The sequence below is a fragment of the Spinacia oleracea genome, chromosome 1, assembly GCF_020520425.1.
Source record: "Spinacia oleracea cultivar Varoflay chromosome 1, BTI_SOV_V1, whole genome shotgun sequence".
Lineage (NCBI taxonomy): Eukaryota > Viridiplantae > Streptophyta > Magnoliopsida > Caryophyllales > Amaranthaceae > Spinacia > Spinacia oleracea.
In genome coordinates, this window is record NC_079487.1 from 108,674,888 (window position 1) to 108,696,211 (window position 21,324).

General features: G+C 35.8%; 1 protein-coding gene and 1 long non-coding RNA gene across 9 annotated transcripts; both read left to right on the forward strand.

Annotated features, from left to right (window-relative positions):
- The first annotated feature begins 5,534 nt into the window (after positions 1–5,534).
- Positions 5,535–8,151, forward strand: LOC130466108 (uncharacterized). Its single transcript, XR_008926128.1, has 3 exons — positions 5,535–6,414; positions 6,538–6,602; positions 7,243–8,151. It is a non-coding gene; the product is annotated as an uncharacterized lncRNA (long non-coding RNA).
- A 7,955-nt stretch (positions 8,152–16,106) lies between these two features.
- Positions 16,107–21,089, forward strand: LOC110786923 (transcription factor TGA5-like). 8 transcript variants are annotated; one of them, XR_008930047.1, is made up of 7 exons: positions 16,107–16,487; positions 16,988–17,303; positions 17,426–17,482; positions 18,290–18,462; positions 18,682–18,750; positions 18,839–18,898; positions 20,826–21,089. XR_008930047.1 is itself a non-coding variant. In XM_056839099.1 (7 exons), the coding sequence occupies exons 4-7, from the start codon at positions 18,417–18,419 to the stop codon at positions 20,925–20,927; spliced, it is 285 nt and encodes a 94-aa protein (XP_056695077.1). In that variant the 5' UTR covers positions 16,108–16,487; positions 16,988–17,303; positions 17,426–17,482; positions 18,290–18,416; the 3' UTR covers positions 20,928–21,089. The 8 variants fall into 8 exon arrangements, 2 of the variants coding, with proteins under 2 accessions (XP_056695077.1, XP_056695081.1); XM_056839099.1 differs by having other exon boundaries at positions 16,108–16,487; positions 18,674–18,750; XR_008930044.1 differs by lacking the exon at positions 18,290–18,462 and adding an exon at positions 16,568–16,706 and having other exon boundaries at positions 16,110–16,487; positions 18,674–18,750.
- The last annotated feature ends 235 nt before the right edge of the window (positions 21,090–21,324 follow it).

Sequence of the window (21,324 nt, forward strand, 5' to 3'; positions counted from 1 at the left end):
CTCTTATTATCTTTTTACGTACCAGTAGTTGACTCCTTTTAAAATTACTTAGTATTTATTTATCTATTAATCTCTCCTTTATCTATTTGGACTCCTAGAAAAATTATCTCTTATTATCTTTTTACCAGTAGTTGACTCCTATTAAATTTACTACTCCCTCCGTATTTATTTAAGAGATACACTTGGTCGGGCACGAGTATTAAGAAAAAAAATTGAATGAAATAAAGTAATAAAACATGTGAGGTTGAGTAGATATTTTAATAAGAAAAACAAGTGGGGACCATGTCATTTTAGGGAGTGGGGGTTGAGGTGGGGTGTAGGTATATTATTTAATTAGATGGTGGGGTTGATAGGTTACTAAAAATGGCAAGTGTATCTCTTAAATAAATACGGCCGGAAAAGGCAAGTGTATCTCTTAAATAAATACAGAGGGAGTAAGTGTTTATTTATCTTTTACCGGATTTTTATTTATCTATTTTTGTTTTAATAAATCTGAAACAAATATTAGTTATATATATTTGATGACATGGAAATCCTACGTGGCGCTCTAAAATCTCTCCAAAAATTTCCCCTTATATATATGGGAGGGATCCGGTAAGAACACCTCCTTATGTAAGAACACTTCTTACGGTAAAAACACTTTTACACTCTCCATGTTCTAAATTTGTTCAACCATGTTCAAAATTTATTCAAAAATGTTCTAAATTTATTCACCCATGTTCTAAATTTGTTCAACCATGTTCTAAATTTGTTTAACCATGTTCTAAATTTGTTCAACCATGTTCTAAATTTTCAAGCTCATGTTCTAAATTTATTCAACCATGTTCTAAATTTATTCAACTATGTTCTAAAATTGTTCAACCATGTTCTAAACTTATTCAAGCATGTTCTAAATTTATTCAACGATGTTCTAAATTTGTTCAACCATGTTCTAAATTTATCAAGCATGTTCTAAATTAGTTCAACCATGTTCTAAATTTGTTCTACGATGTTCTAGATTTATTCAACAATGTTCTAAAATTTCAAGCTCATGTTCTAAGTTTATTCAACCATGTTCTAAATTTATTCAACGATGTCCTAAATTTGTTCAAGCATGTTTTAATTTTATTCAACCATGTTCTAAATTTTTAAGCTCATGTTCTAAATTAATTCAAACATGTTCTATAATTATTCAACCATGTTCTAAATTTTCAAGCTCATGTCTAAATTTATTCAAGCATGTTCTAAATTTATTCAAGCTTTCTAAATTTATCCAAGCATGTTCTAACTTTATTCAACCGTGTTTCAAAAAGTATTCAAGCATGTTCTAAATTAATACAAGCATGTTATAAAATTATTCAAGCATGTTCAAAATTTATCCAAGCATGTTCTAACTTTATTCAACCGTGTTTCAAAATTTATTAAAGCATGTTCTAAATTTTTTCAAGTTTTCTAAATTTATCCAAGCATATTCTAACTTGATTCAACCGTGTTTCAAAATTTATTCAAGCATGTTCTAAATTTATTCATGCATGTTCTAAATTTATTCAAGCATTATTCAACAGTGTTCAAACTTCATTCAAGATACACTGAAATATTTTTACAGGAAAATTTGTTGAGCTGAGAATAACATCATAAAATTTATGGCATGATGATTAACCATTCAATAAAAAACATGATCGACCAGCAATACGAGGCAAATTCGACTAATTTTGAACAAAAATATAACAACTATAAGTTTCTGTATTGGTATTGAAAAATTCAGATAATATTGCATCCGTAATTCAAATTGACAAGTAATATCAAAATCTAGGAACTATCTTACGACAACTTCACCCTGCAAGGAATTAACGATGTGATATGTTACATACGGTTCAGCCGCTGCCAGCCACCGCTGCTAGGGTTCGCTGCCAACCTTCGCTGCTAGGATTCGCAGCCAGCCTCTGCTGCTAGGATTCTCTGCTCGCTCAGCACCACCACAAATCGGCGAATCACGAGAAATCACCAACACTGATTCACGAATCTGATTCGCGGCCACCAACAACACCAGCGAATCACCAACACTTTCGCAATTTTGTTCAATTTTCGTTCGATTTTGTTCGAAAAACAAATCGCAAATGCCGATTAAGAATGTGCGATTGAGATTTGAGAATCAATCAATTGATGAATTGGACGGAGAAGGAAGGTGTTCTTACCGGATAATGCCGATTGAGATTTCGAATTGATGCGAACGGCGATTTCGAATTAATGCAAGCGGCGACCTGTGAGCTAAGAGAGGCGACCGCCGGATATTGGCGGTGGAGAGAGAAATCTGAAAAATGAATCAAAAAGGAGAGAGGGAGGAATTGAAGAGAGAGTGTGTTGGAATTAATGAAAAAAAATTCCGTGAAATAATAATTAAATTGTGGTTAATAATTACGAAAATACCATTACCACATAGTGTTCTTACCGTAAGGAAGTGTTCTCACCGTAAGAAGTGTTCTTACGGGAGCCTCTCTCTCTCTCTCTCTCTCTCTCTCTCTCTATATATATATATATATATATATATATATATATATATATATATATATATATATATATATATATATATATATATATATATATATATATATATATAAAGAGATCACATGGCTATGTTTTATCTTTCATATAAATCATCAATAATAATCACAGTATAATGAATAGTGTAAATTAAAAGTCCAAACGTTACAAGTATTAAAAAGTACTCGTATTAGATACTTCGTATGAGTTTGAATAAGGTAAATTTCGTGCCAAATCACTTTTTTGGCACCATGCTAAAAAGTCGTTTGCGTTGTAGTTTTAGCTAAAGTGCTACTCAAATGACATTTTTGAAAAATGTTGAAAAGTCATTTGCGTCGTGCTTAAAGAGCGACGCAAATGACTTTTGGGTATTTAAAAGAATGAGCTGTTGATTTTATTTAATCTAAAATACGCAGTTTTCAATACTATAAAAACAAAAACTGCACAAATAATGACTGTCAATTTAAACAAAAATTCCAGAATGAAAAAAGTTACAAAAATTACCAAGAGAACAAAAGTATGGCACGAAAAGATATACCGGAGCACCAATTTCTAGACCTTACGGTTACAATACTCAATATGGAAAATTCATGCAAAGACCCATCCCACAAAAGAAAGTGTTAGTGGAAGCTAAGTCTATTAAAATATTTCAAGCAAACAAAATAATAGCCTAAATCTTCTGTCAGTATAATTTAATTTAAGATTACAATTTAATTTAAGATTACAATTAATTTAGGATTACAATTTAATTTAAGATTACAATTAATTTAAGATTACAGGCTCATAGATGGTGACAAGGTGGGAAGTAGTTTGCCTCTTCTTATGAAGCTTTGAGAGCAGCTAGACATTAAACACGAAGCAACTTCAAATCTGTTTGTGGCAAGGAAAATAAATAGTATTTGTTTCAGTATATCAACCAAGGTACTAATCAAATAACCAATGACTTTAGTGGGATTTAAGTAAAACTGTTAATGGATTATCAAGTTCTTTTGGGAAACTTACTTCCTGCCAAGTTCTTATGCAGCTTTCTCTGTTGAGCATAAACTTAAAAATACATTGTTGTAAGGCCTGCAGAAATTTGACTAATGTTTCCTAGAAGACAAAAATGAAATCAAATGCCTTAACCATTTCAAGCACTGAAAGCACCATTACCCGTCCCCAAATTAATGGCATCGCAACCTAAAGAATGGATGAAACATGATCTTTAGGGACTAATTCAGAAATGTCTCACTTAAATTAAAACATATTTCACATTATATAGACTGAGGAATGAATTAAGTGACCTATATTCTTTGCAATAAACAACTTCCTCAAAGCAGCAAGCAACAATGATCTGAAAGACATCTACAAATTTTTAATACACTATGACTGTAACACCTTAACCACTACAACAACACTGTTAAATAGAGCATCTAATCCACCTTTACAAAGGAAATAACAACAACTGAAAAGAACAATCTATCTTGATTTCAAGTAGGTTGTGAATTAAACTTCTAATAATTATACAACATGTTATATACTTGTTCACATTAAAACTAATCCTAGAACTACATCAGTAATTCCTAAACATGGAGTTTACTTTTACATGAAATTAAAACAATGAAATCGTTAGGAGGCACGTCGTTTCGAATGTGCACTACAAATATGGTTTACAGAAAGAAATTTTTTGGTGCTTTTATACACCATAAAGATACATACAAAGGGACAGGGCAGGGAAGGTGGGTGTATTGTTGTGTTTTTTGGTAAGGACACGTTGAAATACAGTCATATACTATGTTAGTCAGACTAGGATACCGGGAACGTACAACAATATACGAAACATTCACTCATGAGCGAGGAAAACAATCAGATGGGAGGGACAACAGTTGTTCACCGACAACATAATCAACACCAACATCATCCTCACGATCAGACTGCATGAGGGATTGGAGGACTTCCAATATGGCATCAGACTTACACTTCTAATGAGCTTCTCGATGCTTTTATACAATCTAATACCACCTCGTATTCTTCTTTTCTCAAGGTATTAGATACCCTTTGGTTTGTTTACCTTAACAGTACTAATAAGTAGTTATCTAAGGGGAATTTCATATGAAATAGATCGAAACCTTAGTTATGAAAGCTAGTGTAGTGCTAATTGAACTGATATGAAATGGGTGGGGTACCTGCTGGTGTAGGAGTAGCAATATCTGATATGGTTACAGGACAACAAGAATAAGTGATATTTGCAACCTTAGGATGATGAGTAATAGGAGGCGGAGTTGTGGAATTTTATGCATCAAATTTTGACCATAAAATTCCACAACTCAATATGCAATGATGCAACTCGACAATAGCATGTTAAACGTACTCATCATAGTTTCTAACTTTAAGGGATCACTCTGCACAAGCATGAAATGAAATTAAGACTGTCTGATGCATCACTATATCTTTACACCATTTTCTGCAGCAAAGCTTCTGAAAAAAGAAAGAGAACAATGGTAATGACCAAAGTGGATACAGTTTACAAACAACTGCTTCCTATAGAAGCAACCTACATTCAAAACGGATGTATAAGTTACAATTTCTCTGCAAGACATGACATGACAAATATTGACTTACTTGATGCCGCTGAAATTAAAAAGGATGCATGAACTCAGTTCCACGGATATTACATAATGAGAGCAATTTAAGCTTTAACACAATTGTCGTAAGATATTGAAGCAGACCAAATAGTTGTGAGAAGAATAAAATGGATTATTAATCTATGTGTAACACCCTTCATTTCTAAAATATTAATTAATTATTACTAATTATTTTTAGCGTAAAAAAATGCCAAATTTATTTATTTATTTATTTATTTATTTTACACCTAATATTATTAGTAGTGTGGTTTTATGAACCATCTTTTACATAATAAGTATGTATTTTTGTAAATTGATTTCTGAAAACTAATCTTTAATACTAGTATAACTAAGACGTGAGTAACTAAGTCACAATTCAATCCTCTTTTACAATTCTAAAATCAGAAAATTGGGCAAAGTAACTGAAATTACAATTGTGCCCCTAAGTCAACCAATAAAAGATCAAAGTCAACTCCTCCTTCTTCCCTTCTATGTCGTGTAAGCAGCTCAATGAGAGCATGAAAATACTTCACAAGTGTCACTTAGAAAACAATATTACTCATCATTCCATGCTTACTAAGCAAATTCAAGAGTACCCAGTTTTTCTTTTTACAATTTCCTACTCCATTTTCTTAATTCCCATGGTATTAAAGGAATTCTAAAACCACTAAAATGAATTCATTGCTTACGTTTTTATGCTATTCCAATACCCTATAAATACCCATTGAAGCTGATCATACTCCTCACTCCATCAAGCGTCATTTGAGTCATTTCCCAGCAAATTAAACCAAGTAAAAGTATCCCCTTTAAACCCCACATTCCTCTTTGTTTCTACGCACCACCACCGCAACCACCGTAACACCGCCTCCTCTGCAACCTACTTCCACCACATGAATGACTTGCTCCCACTCTCGATCACCATGTACGACCACTAACCTCCGATATCAAGCTTTAATTATAGCATTCCGTTGTTGAACCCGAAACCCGAACTCGCTCCTCCCATCTCTTCTGGAGTACGAACCACCGCACCACCACCAAACGCTGCTACACGGACCATCGCCGTTCTGCCTCCCTTACTTCTGACCACATGACCTCCACCTTAGAACTACCTTTGTACCGCCTCTCGCAAGTCCTAATTCCTAAACTACCTCCCTCATTTTTCTGTTCGTGGTGGTTAGAAAAGACCAACGTTGGTCTCTGGATTCTCCAACTTGCCAAATTTGGAAACATGTGCACCTAAATCCTAAAAAGTCAACTCTTGTGGGCCTTACTAACTAATAAGACATAATGTGTAAGTGTATTTCATTTTGTTTCATTTATTTTACGTAATGTTTTATCAAAATGAATTTAAACTAGTTGAAATATAATGGTATCTATAATTATTAGTTAACAATTTTACATTCTAAATTACAAGTATAAATGGTATTCGGAGCTCGGAAGAACGGTCCATCAAACGGGAAGTATAAAACTACGGTTGAGGTAACATCTATTGCTAACACCCATAATCCCCTTATGAAATGTGTTTTATGAGATTATGAAATATGTTTATAATGATATGTTTTTATAGGATTGTGGGATATGAAATATGTTTATAAGTGTGTTTTATGAATGATGATATTTAAATGTGTTTGTGAATGATTTTATAAGAATGATGTTTATGAGTTACGAATAAGATACGAAACATGATAAATAAAAGTGTAACCGGTTCTGGCAGTTAGTGGGGTTACTATTTTTAGGTCGTGCACGTACCGCCGTACCGCGGGACACCCAACAAGGGAGAGTGCTCCTTGAGGGTTACCGCAAGCTAAAAAAAAGAGAAACTAATTAGGTACGGGCGTATGTCCAACAAGGGAGAGTGCTGCTTGAGGACTATCGCAAGGTGGGAGACGTCCCGCAAGGCTAACTTGTCAGTTACCAAGTAAAATGAAGATTTTATGAAAGATAATGGAAACTATTAAAGTTTCAAGTTATAAATGAGATTTTATTATGCTTTTATGAAAGTGATTTGCTATATTCTATTCTCCCTGTTTGCAAAGTAAATAAAATTAATTGAAATGAATTTACGTTGTTAGGGTAGTATGTTACTGGGCCTCGGCTCACGATGTTGCTTTTGTTTTAGGCACAAAGAAGATCATGGGATGCCTTAGAGTGAGGATGCAACCATCAAATTCACGATCGTTGTTTAGTAAAGATAACTATGTCTCACTAGTAATAATGGATGTATTAATTAAACTCTAATTTAATTGCAAGAAATGAGTTAGACTTTTATATTAATATTTAATCAATGTTAGGAGTATGTATTATTAAAGTTTATTTAGTAATTTAAGAAGTGTTTTGTCGCCTTGTATTCCCGCGAGGGAGATATGGCATGTGACGCTCCGACTAAATTAGGGTTTCCGCGGCTAATTAAACATAATTAACCTAATTAATGGTGTTTAGAAGTAGGGGCGTTACACTATGTTACAGAAGATGTTCTATTTATTTGATTTAAGGTGCAGAAAATAAGATGTTCATGGATCATATGTCCCTCCTCCATAGGATTCTCAAAACAAAATAAATGAACCAACAAAACATCTTGTTGAACATGAACAAATAACAATCATTAGTCATACTTGTTTTGCGGCAATAGAAAAATCTCTAAACTTTAATTTTCCTAGCAATCATTACAATATTCTTTAAACATTGTGAAAAGGGAATTTTGTCAACTAAGATCAAGAATCAAATGTTTAAAGAATTTACCTCCTTGTATTGTAGTATTAACTTATGATGAATCACTTTGTCTATCATACATATTTTCTAAATATTCAGCCAAGCAAAAGGTACCAAGATGTTGTAAGGTTCACCTCGTTTATGGAGAAGGAAACATTCAAATCTTCCTAAGGCAACTTTGTCAAAAGTATCTTCTTCGGCCTGCAAATTCAATAACCCACAAGTGATTAGACCAACATATATATATGTAAACCATGTTATTCTTGACAATTAGAAATCATTTGTCCATCTTTTTCTTAAAAGCAGCCAAAAAAGCAGCAACAATGTGACTAATCCCAAGAAGAAAAATTACTTTCAATAATACTACGTAATTCATCTATCATTTTTTACCACCACTAAGACACTGGGCATAAAACTAAGAAACAGCTTTAGGCAAAAGATATGCAAGATAGACACTAGATAGTTCACAGGACCGATGATGTCAAAAAATGTATGAGACTAGTTTCATCCACATAAGTCTAGATTAAGGTTCTACTTGTTACAAAAAAATGTCAATTAAACTATACAACTTCAAGCTAATTAACATTTGCAAGCCAAAATTTATAGAACAAACAACAAAAATTCAAAGAGTGAGTATAAGATTGTCTCATAACTTGAAACCCTAACAAACAACAGATATCTGAAATCAAAATCCTAAATTAAAAATTAAAAAACTCGCAAACAAAATACTCAAATTTACAAACTAACCAACACGATCAAACCCTAGAATTCTAATAAAAACAACATAAAGAAGCGCAAAACTAATTAAACATGGAAAATAAGGTAGGAGAATACCTCGGCAGGAAGGTAAAATGGACGGCGGCAGAGTAAACGAGATCTCCAACACCAACACGTTCAACGTATTACTCAGCATCTCAGCGTTTAAAAATCAAACAATAATACCCAACAGAAACTACAAACCAACCTTAATGCTTTGAGATGTAGCCTTCTTCGCCGCGTCGTGACCTAAAGTTTTGCCAGTTCTTGCCATTTCCGCACAACTTGGATTTTCATTTATTAGATTTTTGGAGAAGAGAGAGAAAACGTGTTGGAGCCTTCGAATGGAAGTGTAATCCCCCGTAAATTTATAAAGTTTATTAATATATTTTAACGTATAATTAATTATATTTAAATGAAATTGGTGAATTTTAGTAATAAATAAATAAATAAATATATACATATATATATATATATATATATTTTATTTAAATGCATTTTAAATATTTTAATAATTTATGAAATCAAACATTTTTAGAATCATAATTCGAAAACGATTTGAAACATAGAAACACTTCGGTTTCGGAAAAGTAGTTCTAGTCGGTTTGAATTCAAACACTCACGAAGTGGAAACGGAATCCTAATCCTAGCTCAATTATTAAAGCCCACAAAGTAAATAAACCCCCCTAAACCCCAAACTTTACCCACACAACAAATTCTCTCTCCTCACTCCTCTCAAGTTTCACGTGAAACTCCCTCTCCCTCTTATTTTCTTTTCCTCTCTTCCTCCTCTTTCACGTGAATATCTTCTCCTCTTGCCTTGCTTCCCTTGCACGCCACCACCACTAGCGCTCTCCACCACCGCACGCCACCAGTCTTGCTTTCGCCGATCGCTACTGCCCCGTCGTCCAGCCGCCGGCCAGCCTCCTCCCTTTTCCTCCACGCACAACAACACTCCTTCTCTTCCCTTTCTTCTTTCGCGTGCTACCACCACCAACGCACGCCACCACCAGCGTAGCCACCACCCTGCACCACCAGCGCGTCGTCCAGCCTCCTCGACCGCCCAGTTCCCGCTGCCGCGCCTCATTGCCGCGGGCCAGCACCTCCTTCTCTTTCTTTTTGGTTAATTCTTAAACCCTAAACTAATTAATATTTTAATTATGTTTTATTAAATTAATTCATGTTTTCTTGAGTTAAATTTATTATTTTTATGATTTAATTATGAATTTCAGATTACATGTTTTGCATAATTAAATCATTAATTTTCATATTATACAATTTGATTGAAATAAGGGTTTTAATTATTAAAGCATGAATTTTTAAAGTGTTAATAGTTTTAAAATCATGGTAGGATCATTATAAGTTACTAAAGTTATTGTTTTTATGATTCTAATTTCTAAGCATGTTAATTAGGTTTTGGTGAAGTTTTAAATTATTTCATATTGCTGGAATTCTAAAAAAGGATGTTTATTGGAGTTTATGATGATTTGTGACGGTTAGTATAGTAATAACTATGCTAGGAGGTTAATTAGCTAAGTTTTGATGTTGGGGAATGTTCTAAATATGTTTAGGAGGGGTTTAAAGTAATCTAATGTTGCTGTAAATTCAAGGGGAATTGATATGAATTTATATTGGTTGATTTTAGGTGGAGAATTCTCCGTCGGTGAATTTTGGGTTGTAAAAGTGGCCTCGCAATTTTTTTACACAAGGTAAGTACATACCTATGTGATTGATGGAATTAGTATCATGTATAGGTGAACCTATATGATTACTATTATGTTGGATTTTTCATGATGGACGTTGATTGCAAATATGTTAAGTATGAAATTTATATTATTGAGAATTATATTATGTTTGTATGGAGGGTTGATGCAAGCATGTTGGTTGGGAACTTTATATTATTAATTCACATGGGGGAATTATTATTATTATTATTATTATTATTATTATTATTATTATTATTATTATATATATATATATATATATATATATATATATGTATGTTAGTATGTATTGTGATTGATCATCGTTCCCATTTTAGTATTTCACTACTTTATGATCGAGGACCGTGGGCCTTATTTGGTATGTTGATATTTTATGCCTATCAAAGGTTGTTTGACAATTGGTTAAGGAAATGCTAAACTAAAGTTGAAATTAATCTTGGATTGAATGTTGCGTGATCATTTATTTAATTCACATGGGGGAATTATTATTATTATTATTATTATTATTATTATTATTATTATTATTATTATTATTATTATTATTATTATTATTATTATTATTATTATTATTATTATTATATATGTTCGTATGGATCGTGATTGATCATCGTTCCCATTTTAGTATTTCACTACTTTATGATCGAGGACCGTGGGCCTTAATTTGGTATGTTGATATTTTATGCCTATGAAAGGTAGTTTGACAATTGGTTAAGGAAAGGCTAAACTAAAGTTGGAATTAATCTTGGATTGAATGTTGCGTGATCATTTATTTAATTCTAAGATAAAAGAAGGTTGCGATTATTTGTTGATGTTGTTACTTATGTTGTTGGTGTGTCATAAAAAAGTAATAATTGGTAAATCAAGTAAAGTGAATCCGGATAGTAATAGCTTTAGACTGTCCACGTCTGAAGTGACGGACAATTAGGAGTTGGAGTTCATTAGGGATGGCATGTGGGTACAAATTCGCGGATACCGCACCGCACTAGCCCTAGTTAGGGCGGGGATGGGTACAACTTTGGCGGGTATGCAGGCGGGTGTGGGTATGAAATACATACCCGCCATGGGTAGTGGGTAGGTGGTGGATTTAAGCTCATACCCGTTGTAGACACCTACTCTTGTCCCCATTCCCGCAAGGGAAAGGTTCGATGATGAAAGCATAAAAACTCCACTTGACAACGCATCTCCTATAAAATAAACGAATCTCAATTCCTATTTTCATTTCACCCGAAACCAGCTATTTATGGAAACCTGCTAAAAATAGTAACTGCCGTAAAAAGTAGCTTCTAAAAGTGGCAAAATCATAAAAGATAGAAACCTGTCAGAATTAGGTGTTGCATTCCAACATAAATCCTAAATGAGATAGAAAACTGCGAGAATCCTATTCCTAATATGATTCGGAAATAAGAGTTACGTATTAATTGAAATCCTAACGAGCCTAGAGTTCGTAACGGGCCCAGACGCATTCCGTCACAAAATTAATACGCGCTAAAAGACTCGAATTAATCTCATCAACGCCAAGAGCTGGGCGCCGAAATCTTTGACGCCCAGCCCTGGGCGCTGAAATTACATGGATCTCTATTTTCAACGCCCAGCCCTGGGCGCCGAAATCTTTGACGCCCAGAGCTGGGCGCCGAAATTACCTGGGACGTGTTTTTTCCTAATTCTTTGCGGATTAGAACTCTGCAATTCTATCTTTCCACGAAATCTTCCCTATAAATAGGCCCCTAGTTTCGACGTGAAACAACACACAACAACACATAACATATTCTGAGTATTGACTCTAAACCCCTTAGCCTAAGCCTCTCGCTGCGAAACTGTTCACGCGTTCTGTCGCAATCGATCCATAAATCGAACAGAACGTATCCTGTCCCATAATCGAGATTCGTTAAATAAAAAGGAGAAATAGCAAAGTCAAAGTGGTTAGTTTTCTGAGAACCGTGACGCACCTCTCAAAGGTGCGTCGTAATGTGTCCCTTTTCGATGATTTAACTGCTTTCCTCGCCCTTTTTATGAACTGTTAAACTAACCTAATATGATTGTTCTATCACGCCTAACAAATATAATATTTTTGGGAAATCGGATTATCATGCTAGGTCCCTTAATGCTATTTAAATCAGATAATCACGATCGAATTAGTATTATATGTTGCATGTTGCTAAAATCAATTCAGATTAGTTTAATAGTTAACGCATGTCCCTTCAATTATTTATGCTGAGCTAGTAAGGATATCCTGCCTCTGGAGTTATCGACGAGCGAATTACTCCTCTCGGTAGTTACAGTCCCCCGAACCCTGAATCTCTACCTTGCGGGTGTATATTGAGAGATCCCCACACCAGGGATCACAAGGGAACCTACGGCCGTCGTGGTCAAACATAATTGCACTCCCTTTATGTCACGATAACCGGGTTTTGTCAGTTTTTCTCATTGTCGTTAAAAACTGAATGGCGACTCCTATATTACTAGTCAATTGGGTGTATACTCACAGGAAATCCAATTACACTTGATTGAATAAAAGAATCGTCACACCCACGAGGGACAAGGTCACGCATTAGCCTCGCGCTTTTTCGACCCCCTCACAGTGGCGACTCCACTGGGGATAGTGAAGGAAATACTCGTGCTTGTAGGTAATCAAAATAGCCGAAGGGTGAAACGATCCTACCCCGCGTTTATTTCCCCATCAAGTTGGGACGACCTGAAAATCAGCATATTAATGTGAACGGGCAGAACATCATAACGAATCTCGGCTCCCTCGGAAGTTGGGACTAAGGATACCTTTCTTCGCCAATAGGGGGGTGCATACGCTGCGCATGTTTCCCACTCGGTACTTGTGCAGGTAGTACACCTATCCCGAACCCAATCGCTCGCTCATTAGGTCCCTCTCGCCTGCATGCCCCCTTGGCTTGCACTTGCGGGTTGGCCTCTTGAGCGAAATTCGTCTGTTGAAGACACTACCTCGACCGGGGCATGTGTTGGATCTACGATAGAAGCGGTACCAAGCCAGGCGCAAATAAACTACCCATAGAAGCCTATCATAAACTACGTGGCATATTTAATTTTCAAATCCATGTTTGTAATGTAGTTATGTGTAGCGAAATATGTGATTGTGCGTGAAAAATTATCCTAGAAAACCAATGACCTTAAAAATTGCCCAAACATTCATAGACTAATTTGCCAAAGAGTTATACCAAAACACGTGTTCCGCAAACCCGAATGATCGCCACAAAATAAGCGACGCTCGGGATGGCCTGTAACGAATCCCACAAACGATATTACGCGTAAAGGACGTTATTAGGCAAGCACGCAAATCGAAGTCGCATAAACAAAAAACAGAAAACGAGAACCAGCCAGGGACGCATTTTCAACGCCCCTGGCTGGGCGCCAAAATTTCTCACGCCCACTGCTGGGCGCTGAAGTTGCTGCTTGGCTTTCTGGTCAGGCGCAGCAGCCTCGGTGCCCAAGCAAAAAAGAAAATACGTAGCGAAAAATATCCATAAAAAAGGAATTGCTACGAGGGCGTAAGAAAAGCACTCGATTTCCAAAGCGACTCGCGAAAAATTAATAACTCCTTGCGTCGTTGTTAGGCCTCCTACAACGGCAATGCTCGACACTAAAAGTCGACCATGCAAATAATCATGAATGTCACACGGGCAGAGATTTTCAAAAACATAAAGAGTTCAAAGTGCACACATAACAGTCCAAATATACTAGTCCGACTTAAGGGTAGTCATAGAATGCCTAAAAAAACCGACTCACGAAATAAACTAATGTGTCTCCTACTCCACAACAATAATGCAGGGCCCCTGAGTACTTGCCCGTGATAGCCATCAAGAAACACGATGGAAGAAGCATATCCCGAACATCTGTACCTAGAGGTCGCACAAACCCAAGAGATGCATGCTCTGGGACACGACCCTTTACGTTCTCAAAGGCCACTCGCCCCAAAGAACCATGCTATGCCAAAAACTCTCCCCAACTCACATGCTTTCGGGCTATTGTTTGGGTTAGAAAAGAAAAGAGCGAAGAAAGAAACAGATGGCACTAGCTCTCCAAGATGAAGTGTTTGACCCTACTAAGTTATTCGCTCCATCGCCCTCAAAAGATGACCAAATCCAACGAGGGTGGCGCAAGACTTTCAAATGGACTAATGCTCGTGGGATAAAGTTCAAGATATCTGCGGGAGAGGGTCCAATGTACGAAGAATTAGAGTCTGAATCCGAGTCTGACTCCGAGTCCGAACCTAGCAAAATTGTAACCCCTCCTAAAAGTAGTTTAGACCCGGAAATCTCTACTCCGGGAGATCTTTTTGATGTAATGCTTCATGATTTTAATAAGATAAACAAAACTTTTGAGTATGTGCCGCTTAAAAATCAGAGTAATAATGCAGAATGTCTCGCCACTAATGAGCACGAAAAAGAGCCAGAAGAGGAATATACCGAACTAATAAAAGCTGTAAATGAACAAGAACTCAAAACTCCTATAATTGAAGACACAGAATCGGTAAATATTGGAACAGAAGAAAATCCTAGAATTATTAAAATTGGCCTCACCTTAACTCCCACTGAAAAGGCCGATCTAATCTCCACTTTGCGGGAATTCGAGGGTGTCTTTGCTTGGTCCTACAAAGACATGCCGGGAATAGATCGAGAAATCGCTGAGCATAAAATTCCGCTAGATCCCAAAATGACGCCATAGACTCCGAACCTGAAAACACCGAGGAAGAACCATGGTACACGGACATCCTTCGTTACAAAACAAGTGGGGAATTCCCCCCAAACACTTCCCCGCGAGCACAAAAGGCCCTGCGCCTCCTCGCTTCACAATATAGCATAATTCTGGGAGAACTGTATAAATACACGCCGAATAAAATCAAGTTACTTTGTGTCCATCAAAACCAAGCCCAAAGACTAATGGAAGAATACCATAACGGCGTGTGCGGACCCCATATGAACGGAAAATGCTATCCCGAAAAATATCCCGCTCAGGGTACTATTGGACCACTATGGAAACCGATTGCCATCACTTTGTAAAAACTTGCCCAAAATGCCAAATCTTCAGTAACCTTAACCATTTACCTCCCTCAGAACTATACACCTTCACTTCTCCATGGCCCTTTTCCACCTGGGGTATAGATATAATCGGCAAGGTAACACCAACAGGCGTAGGGGGACACGAGTACGTTTTAGTTGCAATTGATTACTTCACTAAATGGGTAGAGGCAGTCTCCTATGCAAAGTTAACAGCCAAACATGTCGCCCGATTCCTAGAAAAGAACATATTCTGTCGATACGGGGTTCCACATGAAATCATAAGTGACCAAGGTTCCCACTTCAGGGTCGAAGTCCAAGACCTGCTCAAAAAATATCATGTCAAACACCATAAATCCTCTCCCTACAGGCCGCAAATGAACGGCGTGGTAGAGGCGGCCAACAAAAATATTAAAGTCATAATCGAGAAAATGGCCGAAAATTATAAGGATTGGCCCAATAAATTACACTTCGCATTATGGGGCTATCGAACCTCAATCCGCACCTCCATTGGAGTAACACCCTACTCCACTAGTAGAAAAAACCCCTGTTGCAGCCCCCTTGTTGCAGCGTACATGTATTAATACGCTTCAACAACCAGTAGGTCAACGCGGGTCAAACCCTTTAAAGGGTTGTTGCAGCGTACAAATTAATTGCCCCCTGCAAAAGAATTTTTTGCAGCGTACAGTCTAAAAGCCCCCTGCAATAACCCTTTTATTTTGCATCGTACATGGTAAAAGCCCCCTGTAATATTTTTCGCTGCAAAGTTAATTCAAAACCAAACGTTTAGTTCTATCTCAAACCTCAAAGACCAAATTCTTAAATCATATCGCGCGCTCAGTACTCCCTTCTTCTTCCCTCAGCTTTCCCTGCGTCTCGCCCGTCGCCGATGGTTCTTGCCAGTCGCCGCTGGGTCTTGCCCGTCGCCGCTGGGTCTTTCCCGTCGGCGGTGGTACTCCAGCAAGATCTCGGGTTTTTGTCGGGATTTTAATTTGGAATTAAGTTAGAAATTAGGGCTTGTGAATTAGAATTTGGGGATTTGGGAGTTAGGGCTTTTCGTATCGGCGGCAGAGCACCACTCGGAACCACTCCACAGCAGCGGCGTGAGTGACCGACGACAGCCCGCAGTGGTGGTCGACGGAGCAAGCTAGGTCTGTTTTGTTATTTTTGTATTTTCAATTAAATTGCTAATTAAATTGTATTTGAATTATTTTGTGCAATTATGTTTTAGACTTTGTAAATATGAATTCAAGAATCGAGAGCCTTGTGCACTGCGATTGTAGGTTGATTTGATTCAGGGGATTGGAAGATAACCAACTTGGTGGACCTCTGCCCAAGAGCCTTGGGAATTTGATTAACTTGAGAACCTTGTGAGTGTGTTTTTCAGTGAACTCTAGAAGCTGATACTTGGAGCACTTCAAATCTGCTTATACAACATTATGTTTCAATATTAGGATAATTCTTGTTGTGTTTAAATATAATACTATGCAGCTAGTTGGTGAGACTTGGTGGCTAACTGATTGTTATAATATTACATATTTTTCCATGTCTTTGAAGTTTGAGGCTTTTGTGTTGTTTACTCGTTTCCTTTGCAAGATTTTCATATTGTACAGTACAAGATTCATTTACAAAATATTTGCTCCTCTTGTAGAGTACTTGCTGCAAGCGTTCTTCTGGCTATAATCTGGGCAAATTCTAGATCACTTCTTTTAGCAGTTGGTCAAGATGATCAAATTGCAACTCAAGCCGGACACTATGCTGAATTCGTGATCCCTGGTCTCTTTGCTTATGGTCTTCTTTACTCACTTCAGAGATTCTTACAAACCCAGAACATCGTTTTCCCTATGATGATAACTGCAGGGATCACTACATTACTGCATTTGCCAGTTTGCTGGACTTTGGTCTTCAAATGTGGTCTTGGAAACCGAGGAGCTGCCCTTGCAACTGGTGTATCTTATTGGATTAATGTAATATTGTTAGCACTTTATGTTAAGTTTTCATAAGAAACATTCCAATGTGAGCTGACGTTCCAAGATAATTAAGCAAATGGGATTATACCATCTGACTGCTGGTCCTCTTTTATTTGCAGTCTCGACACAGCTGCACTTGTGTGGATGATCCCCTTTGGTCTTAGTGGTGCTGTCAGGTATTTTTCTCTTTTTCTTCTGATATTTGTGAGACTTGTTACCAAAATTACCTCTTGAAGTGAACTAAAAAAGTAAATGTGGGTGTTCCTGCTAATGTTGCTGTCGGAATATCGCGATTAGGAGGGTCAATTTTGCCTGTTTCTTTGATCTTTTACTTTCACTTTCATAATTCCATTATTTCTAAATTTTGTTTTTGATTTTGTTTGGTAATTTTCGAATTGAAATCCTGAATTAGAGCTTTTCATTGAGCTTTTCATTGCTGCTTTCTGCCCTCTCCTTACCCTGCTGCTTTCTGTCCTCTCCTCCTCTTCTTACCTGCTTCTTCTCTCTCCTGTGCTATGGCTTACTGAAGGAGAGAAAGATGAGTTCTTTTCTCTCAGCTTCATAATTGATTTCTTCAGATTAGGTTTAAGGATCAAATTTAGTATTTATGCAGAGTTTCATCATTATCGACTTCAAAAGTTAAGATTATGCAGGCTTTAGATCCCCGACAAGGTGTGTTGTTGATTTTCAATTAATTCAAGTATTCAATACTTTTGACTATATGCTCTCAATTTTGCATTTTTCTGTTAATTATATTGTTGTCCCGCTTTGGATCTCTCTGTTTATCTCAATGTTAGTTTACTTGTAGATTGTTTCTTCGATTTATGTGGTCACAAGTTGCTGGGCGAATTGTCCCTACATTGTGTCAATTTTTCTATTGGTTTACAATTGATAACCCCTAAATCTGGATTTTTTTTTTAGTTTTAGGTTAGCTTGATGAAATTAAATTCAGTTCTTAGCACAAAATTTTCTGTATTTTGAAGGATTTTTGGAAGGGTCAGAATGTCTGCTAGAAGTTGTTGACTGAATCAATCCATGCCATAAATTTAATAAATGTTTCAATTGAGATGAACTATAGATGAACATTCCTCATCCACCAAAAGTTGTCCAATGACTGAAATTAAACAGATGCAGACACAAATGAATAAACAACAGGGTAATCTCTCATCATCTTTATGATATTTGTTAATGGCAGAATGGTTTAAAATCTCTCTTGTAGGGAACATTCACCCTTTTCCCTCTAATTTTGTTGAATTTAGGGAAGTTCGAGCTACATGTGAAGATCAAACTCATTATTGGATAGTTATATTTATTGATATATGTAACTAATACCTTGTGGCATAATCTGACGGACGCTTATTGTGCAGTACTGCAGTTTGATACCGTTCCATTTACTCATGCGGCTTCTCATTCGAGTGACAGATCGAAGGAGACTGATCATAAGGTTAGAAGTTGTTCACTCTTCTCTTTTCATGCAATTTGACATCTTGTAGCTTCATTTTTGTAACATCTTTAAAGATTTATTATTATAGACTCTACGAAGGCTTGCTCAGAACCGTGAGGCAGCAAGGAAAAGCCGGTTGAGGAAAAAAGTAAGACATCTAATTTTGTTTCTTGCATGTGCTTTGGTGTTGGTTAATTATTTAATTTGTTTTCTCATTTAATTAATTAATGGAATTAGCTGGAGAAAGATTCCATGTGGGGAAAAAATAAGTCATAAAGCTAATATGAAAATCAGCTAATATGAATATTTTAGTCAAAATATGACATATAACGATCAAACGAGACTAAAATGAAATTTTCGCTCCTAACTTTAAACTAACGAACGTAAGAACTCATTTCAAACTTACTACATAATTCATATGATTAGTTTTAACTTTCCAAGACTCAATCCAATCTATTTATGTACATTTGAGACTTGTTTGGCCATTATAGGTCATAGTTAGGCTAAAATGACATTTTCGCTCCCAACTTTGAACTAATGAACCTAAGAACTCATTTCAAACTTACTACAAGATTTATATGATTAGCTTTAACTTTCCAAGACTCAATCCAATCTATTTATGCACATTTGAGACTTGTTTGACCATTATAGGTCATAATTAGGCTAAAATGACATTTTCGCTCCCAACTTTGAACTAACGAACCTAAGGACTCATTTTATTCTTATTACATGATTAATATGCATAGTATTAACTTTCTAAAACTCATTCTAATCTATGTATGCACATTTAAGGCTCATTGGGTCCTTATAGGTCATATTTAGAGCTAAAACGACATGTCCGCTCCCAACTTTGAACTAAAGAACCTAAGGACTCATTTTATTCTTATTACATGATTAATATGCATAGTATTAACTTTCTAAAACTCATTCTAATCTATGTATGCACATTTAAGGCTCATTGGGTCGCTATAGGTCATATTTAGAGCTAAAACGACATTTCCACTCCCAACTTTGAACTAAAGAACCTAAGGACTCATTTGATTCTTATTACATGATTAATATGCATATTATTAACTTTCTTAAACTAATTCCAATCTATTTATGCACATTTAAGGCTCATTAGATCGCTATAGGTCATATTTAGAGCTTAAATGACATTTACGCTCCCAACTTTGAACTAACGAACCTAAGGACTCATTTTATTCTTATTACATGATTAATATACATAGTAATAACTTTCTTAAACTAATTCCAATCTATTTATGCACATTTAAGGCTCATTAGATCGCTATAGGTCATATTTAGAGCTAAAATGACATTTACGCTCCCAACTTTGAACTAAAAAACCTAAGGACTCATTTGATTCTTATTAAATGATTAATATGCATGTTTTTAACTTTCTAAAACTCATTCCATTCATGTATGCACATTTAAGGCTCATTGGGTCGTTGTTGGTCATATTTAGAGCTAAAATGACATTTCCGCTCCCAACTTTGAACTAAAGAACCTAAGGACTCATTTGATTCTTATTACATGATTAATATGCATAGTTTTAACTTTCTTAAACTAATTCCAATCTATTTATGCACATTTAAGGCTCATTAGATCGCTATAGGTCATATTTAGAGCTTAAATGACATTTACGCTCCCAACTTTGAACTAAAGAACCTAAGGACTCATTGTATTCTTATTACATGATTAATATACATATTATTAACTTCCTAAAACTCATTCTAAACTATTATGCACATTTAAGGCTCATTGGGTCGTTATAGGTCATATTTAGAGCTAAAATGACATTTACGCTCCCAACTTTGAACTAAAGAACCTATGGACTCATTTTATTCTTATTACATGATTAATATGCATAGTTTGAACTTTTTTAAACTCATTCCAATATATTTATGCACATTTAAGGCTCATTGGATCGTTATAGGTCATATTTAGGCTAAAATGACATTTTCCTTACTCTTGACTCGTATTTTAGACTATTAGGACATTGACATTAGTGCTTGAATGTTAAAATGTGATATTAAATTTGCATTTAATCTATTGAAATTTTTGTTTTTGTAAAGGTCTATACTCTGAGGAATGCGCCTTATGCTAGTGAGGAAATTGATGTGGTTCGTGAGCAATGGGCTAAGTTTTTTACCAGCAAATATTTATTATTGGCCTGATCGCGCTTGATCGAGTTGGTTTAGATGTTATAGACCAATCTTTTATATTAAAATGTATGCGTACAATTAAATTGGAACATATATTTAAATGTACGTGCACTTTGGTTTCATGTATACAAAACAATAATTATTGTTTTTATATTTGTTATACAGTTTGCGATATTTTATTATTGTTGTGACAGGTTTCTATATTTCGTGCAAGGCATTCTAGGTATCCTAAACAAAATTAAAATTTTCCCGCCAAAAGTGCTTTGTTGAAGCGTACATATATATGTGTACGCTGCAACAAGGGTGTAAAATTTAACAAAATTTCACACTTGTTGCAGCGTACAAATAGATGTACCCTGCAACAGGTGGGGTCTATTGCAGCGTACATGAATTTGTACGCTGCAACAAG

What these genes read in the sequence shown, in the direction of transcription:
- LOC110786923 (XM_056839099.1), top strand. Translation starts at nt 18,417, where the DNA reads ATGACTGAAATTAAACAGATGCAGACACAAATGAATAAACAACAGG. An exon ending in ACAAATGAATAAACAACAGG is followed by an intron (nt 18,463 to 18,673) that starts GTAATCTCTCAT and finishes CTTATTGTGCAG; the next exon opens with TACTGCAGTTTGATACCGTT. An exon ending in CGAAGGAGACTGATCATAAG is followed by an intron (nt 18,751 to 18,838) that starts GTTAGAAGTTGT and finishes TTATTATTATAG; the next exon opens with ACTCTACGAAGGCTTGCTCA.